This window comes from Zootermopsis nevadensis, unplaced genomic scaffold (assembly GCF_977971745.1).
Source record: "Zootermopsis nevadensis isolate Lab colony 2312 unplaced genomic scaffold, Znev_1.0 Znev_ptg000027l, whole genome shotgun sequence".
NCBI classification, from domain to species: Eukaryota; Metazoa; Arthropoda; class Insecta; order Blattodea; family Termopsidae; genus Zootermopsis; species Zootermopsis nevadensis.
This window is the reverse complement of record NW_028259159.1, coordinates 532101-551508: the sequence shown is the minus strand read 5'-3', so window position 1 is coordinate 551508 and position 19408 is coordinate 532101. Positions and strand designations below refer to the sequence as shown.

Genomic DNA, 19408 nt, shown 5'->3' with positions numbered 1-19408 from the left:
CATACTTATCTTCATTAATATATATATATATATATATATATATATATATATCAATCCTCTCTAAAGCATACACATGGGAAAAATGTTACTTTTGTAAGAAATTATGCATTTTATCAGCAAATTACAACTATATATGAAATGGAAAAGTAACAGATTGAAAATGTTGGATACAAAAATGTTTATAAGAGAAATTAGGAATGAGACAACCAGATACATAAAGTAATTGAAGAACATAGTTACAAATTTTGCAAGTTGTGAGAACCTTGACTCTTTCTAAGCCATTGACTAGTTAGTAGATATATTTTGTGTTATAAGTATCAACCCTTTTTGTACTTCTGAAAATAATTATGATTTAAAATTTCATGGCCATTAATCACTTAATTTTCAGTGCCTCAGAAATAACTTTCAGTCTGAGGACTGAGCCAGTCTTAATTTTTAAAAAAAAAACTATGCCTAAGAGGAACAGGAGAAAAATGCAAAGGGATAATTGAAAGCTTTCATCTCAACTTATGGCCAATGTGGTTTGAGATAACGGTGTCAAAGGATATGGAAAGAAGGTTGATGTGTAAATCATACTATAAGAACAAATGTAAATTTTTAATGAGAAATTTGTAGTATTATGAAGTGCTATTTGCACTGCTTTGTATAGCATTATTGATTTCTATTTAAAATATTTTCTTCCTTGTAATTCTCATTTTAACCCATCATATTCAGCTACTCAGATATAGAGTTCAGTTTAAGCTCAAGAGTTGTTGAAAGTGAATCGGTAAGTATTGGACAATGTGCTGTGTGAAGCTTTGTTGCATACGAATAGTTCAAACTGGAAATAAATGATTTATTTGTGTGCATTTGATAGCTAACCAGTTCGAATATAATGTATATCAACTTCTCCTTTCTGCCACTAGATAGCAGAATAATGGCAACATTTGTTGCCCTCTGTGGGCGTGACCTATTAATAGAGTTCTACACACCGAGAGATGTAGAAACACGTAAGAGGTGGTGTCCTAATTGAACGAAAATATTGGAAACTTCAAGGCTTATTACATTTTCCATTCTATTTAGACATTTTGTTTGTTATGAAAAACAAAAAGCTGTGTATATCTTGCCTGTAGTTCTTATGTCTTTAATCTTTTATAAAATTTTTGATATAAAAATTTCAAGGTACATTGCCTAATATGGCGTTGTGACGCTATTTCCGTTCAAAGGTAATGCCACTTTCCAGGAATTCAATAGAACCGATACTTGCATTAGTTTCTAGGGTTGTGCTGGGTGTATAAAATATTTGTAAATGTTAGTTAAGAACTCTGTAACATAGTTAAGGAATTGTGTGCAGACTGGGTTAAAAGTAAGTTTTAATTGGCACAGCTCTCAATTTGTCCATGATATTGTACTTTTAATACATAATGCTACAATAGAATATGTAGTGGCCTAACCTCATCTTTTCTTATTCTTGACCTTAGGTTAGGTTAGGGTTGGGTTGACGAAAAAATATTTTTAGTTTCACATCTTGTATTTGTATGTAATAAGTTACTGATTTGTTTCTTTAAGATGTCATTCAGAGTGGTTCGAAGTAGCAAGTTCAGACATGTATATGGTTCTGCATTGAAGCGTGAACAATGTTATGACAATATAAGGGTTTCAAAGTCGTCGTGGGATTCAACATTTTGTGCAGTGAATCCCAAGTTCCTTGCCATCATTGTTGAGTCTGCAGGTGGTGGTGCATTTATTGTACTGCCTTTGAATAAGGTAGGACATGAATTTTCATATCTACTATTTTGCGTGAAGGAAGTACTTGTAATGGAGCGGATGTAGGCAACTACATTTCCCCTGAGAATAGCCAGACAGCTTCCTGTACTGTTACAGTATTGGTCATTGAGATAAGATATTTCCTGCCTTCGTGATAATTATTTGCTCCAGGCGTGTGTTTTACATTAGTTGCTAGTACTTTTGGTACTGACTCCCAAAGAAAGGACACATAATGTTGGAATTAATTATTTTTCATTTGTCAAACTTTATGCTGTATTAAACTACACCATTTTTCATTATGTACTGATTTTGTTGAATTTCAGTGGATGCAGTACATAGATATTTTCTTCTCACATTATAAGCCTCATGTAGACAATTTTAGGTGGCAATATCAAATTTTTAAGCTTTAGTTATAATGTTGATGAAATAAACTGCTCCAGTACTTGACAGGTGTCAGAATTTAGCTTTAAAACAGTAAATCAAATGTTGTTACGTTCTCTTTCTGTTTAGTAAATATAATGTGTTTTTATAATTAACTTTGGTTCCCAGTTTTTAAATACACACAAACCCTAAGTGTGTATGTGTGATAGTTTCCAAGAGTAGTCAGGAAGTTTTCTTGTTAGTTTGTTAGATCCATCACCTCAAGGCTTGCCTGAGCTATTTTTAGACTTGTCCTCAAAATATCTGCATACTGACTATCTGAATGAATTGCCTCTCCTTCTCCTTACTGCTGCTTTCTCACAGAAAGTACCACAGTAGTAGGGTTATTTTTAAAACTGTGGAATTACTTTGAAGCTGTGATCTCTGGCTTAGTGGTAGTACAGCTTGTATATTAAATTCTTGAAGTGCTGAAGGCTATGATAGATTGCAGTAGCTTACGCAGTAAAATCATAATAAATACAGTAACCATTGCTGTTGTTACAGAAATGTGTTTAGATTTGCTGTTTTATTACATTCATGAATTTTACTAACAAACATTAAAGTATTGTTTTAATTTATGAGGTAATGTTGGCTGGCAGTTTATGCAAAATAAAAGTGTCATATAAGTGCATGGTTTGTTTGTACACAAAAGAAACAAATATTATGATGAGAACAGTTAAGTAAATTTTGTGAGGTCATTTACATTTATTTGAGAACCTATCCTACCAGAAACAACTGAAATTATACCAGTAGTGAATATGTTAAGAAGTACAGAAATCAGTTTGTCATTTCTTGGATATTACATTATTGAAAAGTCATTGCCTGTTCACTAATAGTACCATAAAATTATTGTTAACTTTTCTTTCCTTCCTTTGGGAATCAGCTGTTTATTGTATCTTGCTTGCAATTATTTAAGCATTGCAGTATTAGGATCAGATGATATATGCAAAACCTACATACACACCCAAGTATTTGATACTTTGCTCTTAGTAACTTTTATACACTTCATCAATAGAATGAACAAATATTGTAGGAATGTATATTATTACTTTGTCTGTCTAGGTAGGACGAATTGCGGCAGACCACCCACTAGTAGGTGGGCACAAAGGACCTGTACTGGATATAGCCTGGTGTCCACATAATGACAATGTTATAGCTAGTGGGTCAGAGGATTGTGTTGTCAAAGTGTGGCAGATTCCTGACAGTGGCATCAGCAGGTATGATCTGTGATTGTTGGTGTTCCTTAGAATAGAATGATGAAATGCCCTTCTTGCAAGAAATATAATGTACTATTTGAAAGGTCATCGTTATCATATTAATTGTGGGTTGTGAAACCATTTAATTTAAGATTGTGTGTCCAGGTTTCAAATGTTTGAATTGAATTATAATTTAAAACTGGGCCTACGAACCATGTTCTGGATGGGTATAACAGATATGTATAAATTAAAAACAAAGTTGTTGGAAACCAAATAAAAATTACTCGTAAAAAAGGAGGAAGTAAATCTTCACATGTTCAAGATCTTGCACTAGGTAGATGTGAATGGTCAGCTTCATGCTCTAACAGTTTTACCACCAGTGAAAGAGTTTGCGGTACCTTTGGATAGGAGGCTAGGTGGGTCCAAGAACTGATCTGGACATTTTAAGAGAGAACATTACCCCTTCTTTAAATCAGATGCCAGTCATCCAGCCTGTAATTAGCCACTTTACTGATTGGTGTACAATTAATGCACATTCCATGGACATTCTGTAAGAAATACATTATTGTAATTTTTCCTTTTTTTAAAAACTGTTGTTGTGTAAATGGCTAGTACTGAGCATTTTGAAGTTACTTGGTTATAACTGTGACCAGAATTGGTCATCATAACAGAATGTACTGTCATACTTGAGACTTATGACCAATTTCTTGCACTATTTCACTGTAGCCTGACTGATGATATAGAGCAAGACTGTTAGCTGTTATTGAGTATGTCGCCTTCATTTACAATTGTGCTTTGTATATACTGTATGCAGTATACTCTCACGTATCTGAGCTAATGGAAAGGTTTGCTGAGGAGAATATTTGGACCTAAGAGGGATGAAGTGACAGGAAGCTGGACGAAGCTGCATAATGAGGAACTTCATAATTTATACTCTTCACCAAATATTATTAGGATGATCAAACCAAGGAGAATGCAATGGGCAGGGCATTTAGCATGAATGAGAAAGGTGAGAAACGTTTACAAAATTATGTCAGAAAGCTTGAATGGAAGTAAAAGACGTAGGCAAAATCAGGAAGATAATATTAAAATGTATCTTAAAGGCAATTGAGTGGGAGGGTATAGACTTGATTCATCTGGCTCAGGATAGGTACTAGTGGTAGAATTTTGGAAACAGTAATGAGCCTTCAGGTTTCATAAAAGGTGGGAAATTATTGACAAGCTGAGGGACTGGTAGCTTCTCAAGAATGACTCTGTGCCTTGGAGTAAGTATAGAGGATAGGAAGTATGAATAGCTGTGGGATTAAGTGGTCATGGCCTGTTTTGAAGTAATAATTTGCAGTTTGAAATAGACAGTACAAGATGGATTTTCTGTAGCCACATATAAAGTCAGTAACTAGTAAAAATTTAATTCTTCTTTTCATTTTATTTTCAAACTTGTAATCATACTGCTAATCCTTATTGCAGTTTCATTGTGAGTGTTTTAAACTGCACTTTAGATTAAGTTGTTACATGTGATGTACACACTTTCTCCACTTTTTGTTATCTCAGCATTGACTCACACTTGACCTTTATCATACTGTTACCCATCCTGCCTATCCACTACTGATATACATAACAGACATGCAAGACAGCTGACTGGAATACAAGGCATGTGTCATTAATGCACTGCAGTGTCATGTCAGCTGGTAACATATGTAGGTGGTTCATGTTTGATTCAGATTTTTATCATAGCTTGTCAGTCATATTATCTGTTTTATATTTATGTAGCCTTTTCAAAGTACTCAGTCCCTGCAGATTCACATTTGTCCCTTTCCATAAAATGGCTGCTCAAAAATTATACTGATCCACAGTTATTTATGAGAAACAATGAAAATTTTGGGTCAAATTTGTACTGTGCACATTTAAAACTGAAAACCTCAAAGAAATAAAAAAGACTCATAGCCTGAAGCTTTTCCCAACCTGTGCTGGCCATAAAGAGTGTATTGCTTGATCTGTTGCAGGCCTTTTAAATTTTGTCCAATTTATTTACAGTTAAACTGTAAGTGAATTATTGTTTCAAAGTTCTTCACTTTACAGTTGTGTTAAATATATTGATATATATTGTACTTTGAAAGTCATATAGGAGGCAGTTTTTAATGTTGAATTTTATTTAAAATTTAATTTTTTATTAATGAGCATTTACTGCAGAGTTAAAATATGACTTAATCATTTATTTTCATGAAACATTGGAAATAGGTATACTCAATTTTTGTGGTATGATGTGTCTGTATCTTCATTTTCTAACTGCTGTTTATAATTAGTAAAGTTGCCATAAGCATGTATATTTATGTACATAGCTATAAAAATGTATGAATATCTACATTTTAAAGGACTTGTAATCCTTTTAGGGGTTATTGTTTACATAATCTGCTGTATAGCAGTGGATTTAGTTTGAAACATTTTCGTGAATCTTAATTAATATTTTAAATCATACTCATCTGTATGTTTTGTACTTTATTACTTATTCCACATCCTACAGCCAATATGACTAACTTTTGGATCCATGGAATGTATATATTATGTATGTATATACACTACTATCATTACAGAACTTTGACTGAGCCTGTAGTAGATCTGTTATATCACCAGAGACGTGTAGGCCTTGTTCTCTGGCATCCTGCAGCACAGAATGTGCTTCTCACAGCTGGTAAGTATCTTTTTATATACTTGTGTGACTTTTTACATATCTTGGGTAGCAACGTGAATCATATTTGCTTTGTGTTATGCATTGTGAATAATCTAAAATAATGATAAAGTAGTATTATTTCAGGTCAGGATGCAGTTTATACCAATTAAGAAAATATCAGATTTGTTTATTACAAATTGTAGTTTATATTGCCTTGAATCCTGTGAAATTTAAACTTAAGGAATACAGGAAGTTTGTAGGATTTGAGGTTTTCATGGTAATGAGTCTGAAGATGTCTGTCTTCTGGGTTGTTGCACCATGTAGTCTGGTAGACTTCTACCAGAAGACAGCCATCTTCATCCAATATGTTTGTACTTAACTGTTTTGCTGTGGTTCCCAATAATCAGGTGTCCTAGAAGCCAGTTTCTATGGAACTCACATTGTGGTGAGTTCAACCCTGTCGGCACTATTGATTTCACATTTTTGCAGCAGTCTTTCTTCTGGAACTGCAGGACCTCTGTTAATAATATGAATATGCATTGCCTGTATTAAGTGCAGGAAATAAATTTCAATTTTTGAGCACATTTAACATAATACAAGACATACTTGGATCCCAGGAAAAACACCACTGCTTTTTAGAAGATGAAATATATAACATTTTTACACATTATTATTTGATTATATGTTATGATTAATGTGCTCAAACATGAATAATAGGTGTTGTCATAGTTTAAACCACTCTGGTGGCAATATTACTGGATGATAATAATGTGACATGTGATTAATCAGGATGTACATCTTTGTTCACAAAATAAACTAATTGTAGTTTAATATTTGCATTGTCTGGAACTATAGAATCATGTGAATCATAATTATAAATGTTTTTAGATGTTTCTGGTTAACATAATTTTACAGCTGATGACAGAATCAGTTTTTGGTTATTTTTGTATATTGTATCTGGTTCTAGGTTCTGACAATCAAGTGGTAGTGTGGAATGTGGGAACAGGGGAAGTTTTAGTGCACATTGACTCTCATCCAGATATTGTGTATAGTGCTTCATGGAATTGGGATGGCTCTCAGCTTCTTACCACTTGCAAAGATAAGAAGATGAGGCTAATTGATCCACGCACAGGGACTGTTCAGGAGGCAAGTATTTTGTACTTCACATTCTTTTACACAGATTCATCATGACATTTATTTTACAAAGATACATGTTTACAACATATGTAGTTTGCAGATCATATTTTAAAGCTTTTATGTTGAAGTTGTTCTACAGCATTTGTACTTCCATTGATGGATGTAAAACAGAAAATAAAGTTTCTTGCTTACTATATCAAAGCTAAGATTAGTTATAATAATATTAAGAAAGCACAGGAAGTGGGCCTCTTTTATTTTACCAACCCTATAGATAATGCCCATAGAGAGTTTTATGTTAGATTTGTTCTGTATTCTAACAGAAAACTTGTAGGGCTTATCCTATTGGAGTTATGAAATATTAATTTGTGCAAAATTAAATGCATAGCTGCTGAAGTATGTTTTACATTATTATTCCTATTATACCCCTCCTTTTCCCATGATACCAATTTTTTTGTGAGACTTACTGACACATTGTGAGCCAGGATAGCTCAGTCAGTATAATGACTGACTATGGACTGGACGACTGGTGTCTGATCCTGACGGGGGCAGAGGATTTTTCCTGTAGCTAGTGATGCTAACCAAGAGAAGCCAAGTCTACACTGAAAGGGCCATAGTGCTAAAGAAGAAGAGGTGATGCTAACCACTCACCCCTACCTAGTGCTTAGGTTAAGAATGAGTAGGAGCTATACCTCATCAACCCCCCCCCCAAAAAAAAAAAAAAAAAAAGCACCTACATGGTGTATAGTAAGACAGCTTTTCTTTCACTTTATAGGACATTTGTGAGAAATTATGTATTTAATATTAAGCCTGAAAACCTGTACAATTTTGTATCTAATTTATTTTATTTATAATTTAATTCTGGTAAGTAATCTATAGTAATTAAAATTAAAATCTGGAAACATATGAAAGATCTTCAATATCTAAATGAATATCTCTCTCAAATACATCCAGCAAATGCAGTAATCTGTCACTGTAGCTGCATTTCACTATATTTTCCTGTTCATGTTGGCATACTATCTAGAATTCTGTGGGGCATGTGCATAACAACTTGAGTACATCAGCCTGACTTCATTATAATTTCATATCACATTTTTTAATAAGTTGTGAATTAAACCATGCTAGTCACAGATGACTTTTGTTACCACATTTCCCTTAGAATTTGTTCAGTAGTGGAGGCCCTGAATGTTGCTTCTTGTATTACTGTTTTTCCATTGTGTCGTAGTCCACTTCCGAAAACCATTCCCTTCACTTCATGTAACTCAAGATAACCTGATAGATTAGCCAAAGGATTATTTTATTTTGATGCCCAAAATGAACATATTTATTTCTACTCTTCTTATAGGAAGCAGTATGCCATGAGGGATCAAAAGCAACCAGAGCAATCTTTCTTAAAAGTGGTCTCATCTTTACAACGGGTTTTAGCAAAATGTCTGAAAGGCAGTATTCCCTTCGAGCACCAGAACACCTTTCAGAGCCTATTGTTATGGTGGAGCTGGACACAAGCAATGGAGTTATGTTTCCATTATATGATCCTGACACAAATCTTGTCTATCTATGTGGTAAGGTAAGTTGATACACATACATTAGTTGAAATATTTAAGCATGTTTTCATTGAATAGCAGAGGTGCAATATGAAATTTTGTACTTAATTTATGGGACTTGAAACAAGTGACAATTTTTCTGTGAATCACACTTGAACTAAAGTGCTGTTGAATTCAGTTCAAGACCCTGATTCATGTTTCATAATTTTTTTGTATTCTGATCATGAGATGTGTATTTCATTCTTGAAGTGTACAAAGTTGTTGTAGTGCTTCATTTCTCTACTGCACTAATGTGACAAGGAGAGAAGCAGAATCCCTAAAAGTGAAATATGTTGTAATGGTGCTCTTGTATGTGTATACATTATGGTGGACTGCAGCCACCTTAACATTTATAGTAATGAAGACATTAGATATTTTGTCCATATTATTTGGTCAGTTTTCTCAGTTACAGTATGATAGGAGAATTGAAAGATTGTTCTTAGTTATACCTGAAACTTGTTTTGTGTGTTGTATGGTGATATACTTGTATACAGAAAGATGTTTTAAGATTTACAATGATGCTGATGATTAAAATAAGCAAATACTGCTGCCTTGTAAGTAAAGTAATAATGTTCAAATATATATATGTTAGTAGCCAGTTGTTTCTATGTCACTTCTGAAGAATGTTAGCTCTTTCGGGTACTGTATTGTTTAGTGTCACCATTCAGTGTTACAAATTGTATATGGTTTAAAATGCAGTCAAGCTGAAACACAATTCAGTGTACCAAATACACGTATGCTACACAGTATTATTTGCAGGCAATGGAATGTTTGAGAGAGTATGGTGCATTTTACATGAATGACAGTAAAGTAGTGTTCAGTTACATTTCCTTACATCATAAAGCAATTACTTATTCATCCTTGTCTTGCAGTGTGTGTGGAATAGGCACTTTCATTCTCAAGTAATCTAATGGGAATGCTGTAACATGCCTCATTTTGGGACTTGCATGGATTTTATTTCTGAAAACGATATATATTTGATTAAAATTAAGATTGGAGTCATTTTAAAAGGTGGAGGCAGAGTAACTAGCTATATAGATCTGGAGTCTTTAATTTATAAGGCACAGTGTATGTTAATTTTCAAATTTACATAGTACATGCAAATAAAATTGTTCTTATACAAGTATGTTTCATGTGTAATTATGTATTAGATAAGCATTAATAAATATAAGTAAGAAAATGCTTTATATGACTGAATTTTAGAAGAGATCTTGTTTGGTTCATATGGGCTAACAGTAAAGTGTGGTTTCCTGCAAAATACAGTTTATTGAATTTATTATTATTGGTTATTATCATCATAATCAATCAGCTTCTAAAGTTGGCTCATCTCATTTTCACATTATAGATGGAGGATCTTTTATATATGAGGTGTGTGCTTTATGGAAGTAATGCATAATTTCATGAAGGTTTGCAGGTTTCTCTTGTCTGTATTCAGATAGATGCATCTTGTCCAAGTATCTCTTTATCTTTCAGGGTGACAGTGTAATTCGTTATTTTGAAATAACAGCAGAGCCACCTTTTGTGCACTATATCAACACGTTCCAAACACCAGATCCTCAAAGGGGCATTGGTATGATGCCCAAGAGGGGCTGTGATGTCAATAGTTGTGAAATCACACGTTTCTACAGGCTGAACAACTCCGGTCTTTGTCAGGTTGTTACTATGACAGTGCCAAGGAAGGTATATTTGTTTGCATAATTTTAGATTTATTCGCTTAATACTGATACTTTTGTGATTTATCTGTGATCCATTTTCTCTTGAATTTGCTCCACTGTTGTCTTCCTACTGAATACATCAAGAATCTCTTATAATGAGATTTTTAAAACAAGTGAATATTCTCATTAATGCTGATGCTTTTTACCCCATATACAGTGTTCAGTACTGTACATCAGACAGAAATTTTAATTCAAGAGATACGAGTTCACTTGAAAACTTCTCTCACATGAAGTTTCTTATAATAATACGAAGGTTTTACTAATTTACAGTCAGAGCTGTTCCAAGAAGATTTATATCCTGACACAGCTGGAGACCAGCCAGCTATCTCTGCTGAGGATTGGGTTGCAGGGAAAGATGCAGAACCAATTCTCATATCTTTACGTGAAGGTTATGTCCCATCCACACAAAAGTTTGATTTGAAAGTGAGTCGGCGCTCCAACGTACTTGACAAGATGCCTCCCAAGGGATCACGGGGAAGTTCAGGGAGCACAGGAATATCAGCAGGATTTACAGGTGGAGCTGCTACAGTACAGTTGCCTGTGAGTTAATTTGCTTTGTAATAAAATTATAAAGAGTCCCCCCTCCCATTAAAATTGTCATGTTGGATTATGCATGAATAATCTGCAATTTTCACCATGTTCCCCTTTATTTAAAACTGAAATTCATTAATGCTTCCTCACAAAATCTATCACTGCAAGTTAAGAGGTCTGGAACTAATGAGGATACATTTATTTTCTTCCTCAAAACAAATGGATTTCATACTTTACTGTGAGGCAAGGCCAAAGTTACATGAACATACTGTTACAAGTGAAAAATCCAATTTGGAATTCACATACTTTCAGAATGAGTTCTTAGTAAATTTGCATCCCTCACTGGTAAAGAAATTCAAATTCACTGTAGACATAGTTACTGAACATTCAGTATGCCTCTGAGAATGCAAAAAATAGAGATGTTGAATACATGATCATTGGGGAGTCGACAGTGATCAAGGAACAAACGATCCTTTCCATTTATTTGTACACAGTTTGTTCTCGAACTAACTCTTCCTCAAAGCAATGTTTAGTCATGTAGCAAATTAAATTTTCCACTACCCACACCAATACCAAGCTGGTTAGCCAGGTACCATGGGATGTTAGCAAAGACACTCATCTCAGCCTGTGTCCATCATTGATTATTGGAAACAGAAGTGTTTAATTTAACCCTTTTGATTGAGTCATTGCATTAAACAATATTTTGAGTTTGAATATTTAAAGACAACCATAATTTCAGTAACTCTCACAATTTATTTTTATTGCATGTTTTTACAATATTTTCCTTCCAATATTGTTGTTTGTGTTGGAATTAGTGTTATTTAATAAATTATGTATCTGGAATTTGGGGTATTAAATCCTGAGACCATCTTTACTAGCAGTTCAGTTTAGGAAGTGCTTATAATGCATTTGAAAGATGAGATTTCCGTGATGCACTATCATCAAAAATCACTGGCAACATCATTAGTTGAACAGCATAAGGTTTACTGACAGAAGCCAAACTTAGTCACAAAGACATTCAGGAAAGAAGTCTGATTGTGGAGGCAGGTGTCAGTGGCATTTGGTGTACAACAGACATCAGGTGGTATATATAGATTTACATTATTGTAGGCAAGGCAGTTCTCTCTCCGTATGGCAACAAGTTTGGATTATTAAAGCTATCTAGACATCAGATAAGCATATCACTGGGTAGTCAAGGCAAACTTCACTACTATGGACCTATTAGTTATGGAAAGGATCCAGGACACAAAAGGTTTTATTTTGGGACTCATACCTTCGTCAGGGAGAAAATGACAACCACCCCCACCCCCCATAAATTCCTTATAGTGGTTAGATGTACTAGGCAGTACAAACCATTACAATTGGTGGCAGCAGAATTATGACCCATAGCCAAAATGTCAACCACAGTAGTAAAATAACAACATGGCAGTTGCATGAAAAAGAAATTGACCAGGTTTTGATCCCATTACCACTTGCTTATGAGTCCAGTACTTAACTATATAGCTAAACCATACTGTGTCTTATTGTCCGTGATTTACAGGACTAGTAGAAGACATTAAGTAATACATGGGTTGTGTAGTTAGAAACTGAAGTCATCTAAGTAATATATCTTAATTGCATCCTGCTTGTGTTCCTCAATACAATACTTTTATTTTCCGTCGTTTCACAAGCTTATTGTTAAAATCACATAAAATTTCACATAAAATTGTTACATTTTTAAAATTGACGTCAATTTTAAAAATGTAACAATTTTATGTGAAATTTTATGTGATTTTAACAATAAGCTTGTGAAACGACGGAAAATAAAAGTATTGTATCATCTAAGTAAGATAACTGACACCATCTTATGAGAATATTATTTTTTTAATATTTACAGATTAAGAGACATTAAACATATATTGTAGGCTATATATATCATTTAAAGTATGTAATACAGAATCAAGGCCCTCTGAATCTGTGCTATTCTCCCAGCAATAAGTTTTTGATAAAGTATGGAATTAATGGAAAAGAAAGAAAACAATGCTTGAAAGATATGCTCATGCACTTTGGCAAAACTATGGAAAATACATACATTAGATAGCAGTTTGCTCATTTCTTATGTTAATAAGATAGGATGAGAGTCTATGAATAAATCTTATATTGGAGATACACTTGGTGTTTAATTTATCTGCAATCTACTGCCTTGCATATGTGTATGATACAGTATATTTTATTTCAGGTAGCAGCATTCAGAATTCAAAATCTGCAAGGAGTGAATGTGGAAACTGTATATTTCTGTACATATTACAGCTTTTCAATCATGTTATTGTTATATATGGTATTCAAGCATTCATGTGATTGCAGGATAAATTCCTGGAGGAGTTCCATGAAGAAATCAGGAAACTTAAGGCTGTGATAGTGAAACATGAAACACGAATCAAAGCCCTTGAGGCTCGCTTGACTGCAGCACCTGCCCCAGGGAATCCTGGTGGGGAGGAAGAAGGACGAGTGGGAGATGGTCTTGGAGTGGGCCAACCACCCCGGGGAACATCAGAATCCCTCAACAATACCCACACCTCTCCACCTATGGCCCTGTCCCAAGAATTAGCACCTGACGAAGTTTAATGTCAACCGTCCTTCAACACAAGTGAGGAATTGGGTACCTTTATTGATTCTGACCTGTTATGGCAACATGTGGTAAGAATCCTGATATCTGAATGTCTAAGAACTTGTCAGTTTGTAGTTAATTTGTTATAGGGCATTCAAATGTCAGTTTTTTGTGCTACCTGATTTCCTGGTACTTTACAGCATGGCTGTGCCAAGAAGGGCATTTCCTCCATGTAATTTTACATTTGAGGGAACTGTCCCATACTTCTCAGACTTAACTTGGAGGTGCTATACATGCATCTTTCTTTTGCTCACTTCCGTGTTGCAAAACTCGGAAATTATTTAGTGCTGCTGACATGATATAGTGTTCAAATCAACTGTGACTAAGGGCTTCCTAGTATGACTATTACTGTGATGTTAAAATACTTATGGCATACCTCACAGAAACTTTTCTATCCATGCCTTTGTAATTTACAAAGTATATGAGATGATGGCACTGCATTAAAATTTCCATTTATAAAAGATGTCAATTCTTATTCATGGAATGTAAAGATTAAATCACTTGTAAGCAAGAATGTGAAATTCATTATAGTCATTTGTTTCTTAGTATATACAGCTACATTTTGTATATTTAATTTTTATACAAACCTTATCTTGTGGCATTTTGGCAGAAGCCATTTTTAGGTGTTTTGTAGAATACTTGTGTTTTGTGGTTCTTAAAAGGTGCCTTATTTTCAGCAATTCTTTTTTATTTTGCTCTGGCCAGTAATTCTTGTCACAACAGGTGCTGATGGTTACAGTATTATCTCATCACATTATTATAGCTTAGTTTACAAGACAGTGCACATTTAAATATAAGTTAATACATATTTTAATAATTAAAGCTACACAGTATATGCTCCTGGTGGATAAAAGCAAGTGGTTTAAGATGCTGTCATCATTTCTTGTTCAAAATATAAACATAAGGGGCTCTAAATTCATCATGGTTGATATGACCAATTCAGTAGCAGCATAAGTCATATGCTATATTACTTCAACATATTTCTTCCCGAGTTTTCAAGAAAAAACTTTATTACAGTATTTGAGAGACCAGCCTTCCAAACTGCAGGAATGAAATGGATAATACATGTAGCAAGGTCTAACTCCTCCAATTGTTAAGTACCATATAGGCTCCAGAAAGCATGGTTTATGTCATTTGAATCACTGAACATAGTTACTCCTTGGCAGCACAAAGTATCAAATTGTGCAAGCCAACATTTTAAGGGAATATTCTAAATTGGACTGTTTGTCATCCTATCTTGTTTTATAAAAAGAATCAGTCGCAATACTGATCAAGACATATTCATAAAATTTGAAGAAATCACATTCATTGGGAAAAACCTCAATAATGACATCCATTTCTCATGCTTTCAAGGGCTGCATCAGAAAATCATTTTCACTAATATTTCATTATTGTGAATAACCAATTGCTAATGATATTTTTATACACGAGATGCCTTCACTGATATAATGTATTATAACCTGTTGGAAAGATGCTATATTGTATGGATTCCTTTCAAAGGAATGATCATATTCATTGTGGCTGCATCAGCACTGTTATCATGTACATATTAAAGTGATGCTGTTTTATTACTGTTATTTAGTGAGCCATTTAAATATGAGGAAATTTAATTGAACTTAACAAGGCAAGAATTTATGTTACGTATGTTGTGTCAAAGACATGTAAAGTTTTGACCCTTTTTGTGATGTTATTTAATCAAGATCTCGTTTTTAATACATCAAGTTAACTGATAGCTTGATTTTCTGTGCGCATTTTATTATAATGAACTATTATTTTCTGAAATAATGACTAGTATAGCCGATGAATTTAACTAGGGTTTGTATCAACCACCACGCATAACAGGGAAGCATTGAAGCTATACCTAGAGTGGCATTATAAAATATAACGGTGTCAGTCCATTACTGAACTAAACATAATTTTTAGCAGTAGTAAACAAAGATCCTTTTGTAATGTGTGAGTTCTTCAAAAGTATTTGACTTTCATTTGGAAGTAAAAGATTTTAGGCCCTCATGGCATTTCAGTGATAATCAGGATCATATTTCTGAGTGATTACACTATATAGACTTTGCCTGTATTGCCAGTGTTTCAAAGATTCTTACTGTCGCCTTCTCCAGTACTCGGTAGCTCTGCTGATACAGTACAGGTGTACAGACAAGTGGAAACTGCTGTATTTGATTCATCCAGTGATAGCCAGTAGAAAGTGAGACAAAAAATAGACCTTTAAAGGGTTGATCTCATTCAAAGAGAGATGAGTGAGTAGCATGTGCATAAGTACTGGCAAGGATTATAGGGTAATCACTCCATGTTGAAGGTGGAGACAGTAAGCATCACCAAAACATCGTAACAATACAACCTACTTCTACATGGTACCATCACTCAGAAATAGGATCCTCACAATATCATTTTTTTTCTTACAGATTTGTGTTACAAAATGTAGCACTAAAGCATATATAATAAGAAATTACTGCAAATTTAAAATAATGGCTCTAAGTATATCACATATACCATCACAATTTTATAGTCTAGATTAACTTATGTAAAATATATGATGCTATTTAGAAAGCATTATTTTAGGTTTGGAAGGCATAGTCATCATATGGTTCTCTCTAACCCATTTAGACAAGGCATCATCTGTAAGACTGTAAACAGCAAAGTGTGAAAAGCTAGTCGCTTAGTTAAGCACATTGATGCAAAGTCAGACTATTCCTGTCAGGTACTTTGTGCTGCATTATGATTGTAATTATATTGTTCAGTTAACTAGTAATTAGTGATGTTTCCACTAATGCTTTATAACAAAATGTGCTTGAAAATCAACCAATCTTAGGTCTGTGATGATCAATCTTATTGTTGTGTGAATAAAATAGTTTGGTTAAACGCACAAGAGATTGAGGTTTTGTTTATACACACTCAACTGTCTTGTATAAAATGTAAAGAATAATTTTTATCATATTTTCTATATATAATTCTAGTTGCAATGCTGCCTATACCAAAACAATCTGGTCAACTCTTATGGAGTCCATGACATACATTGTTTCTTTAAAATCTTGAGACACAGTGAGAAATGTTCAATACAAGTCTGTACAGATCTTGTGAAGCTTGTAATTTAATTTATAAATATATTATCTGTTCTCTTTTAATATTTTGATGAAAATAAGTAAATGTTAAAAATACTAACTTTTTATAACCTTTTTTGCCATCTGTTTATATTGATATTTTATGAACATAAACTGGGAAACTCATAGGAGAAAATGAAACATATATTGAAAATGAAGCTTGCTTAACTTTATTGTTGTCCAACTTCGCAATTAGGTCCCTATTTCATGCTTTTTCTAAAATTGTGCAAGTACAAAATGTCAATACTTATAATTTGTTTTAATTAAAGGTGCCTTGATTTAGGATAAACTCATTGGATATAATGTTATATATAACTGACATTTAAATTCAGTTTTGGATATAAATAAAATATACTTGAGTAATCTGTCCTTCCTATGTGATTTGGTACACTCAGCTGATATTTGTTCTGTATTTTTCCTTGTATTTAAATAAATAAATCCAAGATCTCTGTCCATATTTGTGCATGGCTGTCAAGTTTGTAGTCCTTCTAACAGAAGAGATCAAGTCTTGCTTTTAACATCTGTAAGTTTTTCAGAGGTTCGTGCTGATTTGTGACTATTTGATTTTGATTTGGCACTTGCACGAGATGTTCTAGTCATCCCACGGCGACTGCAAACTTCCTTTAGTAAGGAATGCAGAGAATTTGGATGAATATTCATCCCCAGCATTTCTATCAGAATACTGGAACATTTAAAACAACTCTGTAATGGCATGTTATCAGAAAAAGTCCTTAATTTTGTATGTATTATATGTATATAACACTGAACTCATGAATGCATAACCAGGAAGTAATAAAATATTTTTTGACTGCACAAAATTGACACATATTTTGATAAAGGTTGAAGATAAAACATGTCTCAACTTTCATGTGGGTGATGAAGATTGGACTTGAGAGCTGTAACCATGCCAGCAACTGCACTGTAGTTACCAAATGTGTAATGTAAAATATAACTAGATAGACTTAAAAAATTAACCTTCACATGTTAAACTATCATTGCAAGTTAAGCAATAGGTGCAAGAGTTTGTTGCATCAGTATTAATTACATATACTTGACAAACCTTGAGAAGTAAATGAACTTACACATGACAAATTCTAATACTGAAGGGGATAATCTTAAATTTATCCACTCCATTTACAATCTGCAGAAATTGTCTTGTGTCAACAGAATTTGTAAGTAACAATGATTTAAATAATAACCAGAAATGGTTGTACGGCTATAGCTACACAGATTGGCTACCTATCATGGCATGATGCGGCTGTGATCTAATCAGTTACCGGCAGTCCCAGTAAAATTATCTGGTACACGGATGCAATTAACACTCTACCGCAAGTGCTGTAAACACGGGCCTAGTTTCTGTAAGGTAATTATATTAACTTCAGTCAAGTTTTTCTAGAATTAAGTACACCGTCCAAACGCAACCGAGCACTAACCTTAAAATTTGTGGTTTCACTGATACACCAGCGAGATCAGCAAGTTTTATTAATTCGACTTGATGTGGCTCGAGGGAAGAATTACTGCTACCTTTTGAATACTGCATATCTTTCAAAGCTGGTTAAAAAATATTAAGCAACAACAGTACAAAATCTCCACACCCTTAATCGTCAAATACAATACGCAACATGAATGATGGCGGCTGTTAAAGACCCAGAGCGTAGAACATGTACATAATCTGGAACACAGTTTATTACCAGATTCTTACAAATTTGTGCAAATGTTTATTTGAGCTTCTTCACGATAGATGATCAGTGACCTAGTTCAGTAAAGGTAATCTATTTTTGTGTTGGTAGTGAATGTAAAGGTGTCCGCACGATTCACAGATACATTTTACGTCATGTTCTAATGAATAACAGGATCCAATTTAGTTTGTGTTTTGAATCAAATAAGCATATATGACTGGTTTTAAAAACTTGAATTATTCGAACTCGTGTATTCGATTTTACCCACATATGACCACAGAACGTTCCTGCAGGACATTCGTGAGAATGCAGGGAACGATTCTGAAACAAAACGGTAGATTGCTCGCTTTGTGTGTTGGTATCACTTGTGGTTTGAATTTTCGTAAATTCCACCGCTTGTTAATAGCTTATGGCGGCCCTTCTAACTGGTGCAGGTTAGGTTTGCAACGCAGTTTGTAGCGTAGATTATGTTTTGGTTTAGTTTTTGAAAAGTTTGTTCTTGACTATTAGCTATGTACAAGAGGAGACAAAGAACGCCTAGAAGCAATGTAGCAACTCCATCACGTATGATGTCCACCCCTAAATATGAAGCTGGAAACGAAAGTGGCCTTGGTTTCAATAATTCACAATCACTGATAGTTTCACAGAAAAGGAAAGACATTGATGACCAAGTAGGTTCTCAACAACCGAAACGCAGTAAAACTACTACGTTTGGCTCGTATTTTGAAGAAGTTGTGACAGTAGCTGGTTATATTTTCCAGCAAGGAGACAGTCCACACATACTCTGTACGTATTTAAAATACCTAATGTAAAAACTGATGAATCGGGTTCAGTGAAAGAGTCAAAAGTCACAGTTATCACTCAGAAATTATAATAAGATTTGAATTGATGTTGAGCCCATATTTATTTTTCAGTTTGGCCATTACCCAGTTAATGCAAAACAGCATTTTTACCAGAGAGGTGTATAATACTCGAT

General features: G+C 34.0%; 2 protein-coding genes and 1 long non-coding RNA gene across 10 annotated transcripts in view; 2 read left to right on the top strand and 1 right to left on the bottom strand.

Annotated features, from left to right (window-relative positions):
- The first annotated feature begins 1061 nt into the window (after positions 1 to 1061).
- coro (protein coronin) lies at positions 1062 to 17210 on the top strand. Of its 3 annotated transcripts, none has more exons than XM_022077703.2 (9): positions 1062 to 1205; positions 1549 to 1746; positions 3229 to 3383; positions 5954 to 6051; positions 6998 to 7176; positions 8510 to 8731; positions 10221 to 10427; positions 10733 to 11002; positions 13337 to 17210. In XM_022077703.2, exons 2-9 carry the CDS (start codon positions 1549 to 1551, stop codon positions 13595 to 13597), a joined length of 1590 nt encoding a protein of 529 aa, XP_021933395.1. In that variant the 5' UTR covers positions 1062 to 1205; the 3' UTR covers positions 13598 to 17210. The 3 variants fall into 3 exon arrangements, with proteins under 3 accessions (XP_021933395.1, XP_021933394.1, XP_087212763.1); XM_022077702.2 differs by lacking the exon at positions 1062 to 1205 and adding an exon at positions 1213 to 1345; XM_087356637.1 differs by lacking the exon at positions 1062 to 1205 and adding an exon at positions 1213 to 1345 and having other exon boundaries at positions 6998 to 7180; positions 8514 to 8731.
- LOC110836490 (uncharacterized) lies at positions 16901 to 18504 on the bottom strand. The gene is made up of 2 exons (XR_002545316.2): positions 18187 to 18504; positions 16901 to 17435 (listed from the first exon to the last, which is right to left on the bottom strand). It is a non-coding gene; the product is annotated as an uncharacterized LOC110836490 (long non-coding RNA).
- Positions 17990 to 19408, top strand: part of Fancd2 (Fanconi anemia complementation group D2) — a 29661-nt gene continuing 28242 nt past the window's right edge. For 2 of the 6 annotated variants that reach the window (XM_022077695.2, XM_022077694.2), the window contains exon 1: positions 18780 to 19218. In XM_022077695.2, the coding sequence (XP_021933387.1) occupies positions 18945 to 19218 (274 nt within the window). In that variant the 5' untranslated portion in view covers positions 18780 to 18944. Of the gene's footprint in view, positions 18117 to 18413; positions 18521 to 18685; positions 19219 to 19408 lie in introns of those variants that run through there. The other 4 variants (XM_022077697.2, XM_022077696.2, XM_087356628.1 and 1 more) reach the window with 4 other exon arrangements.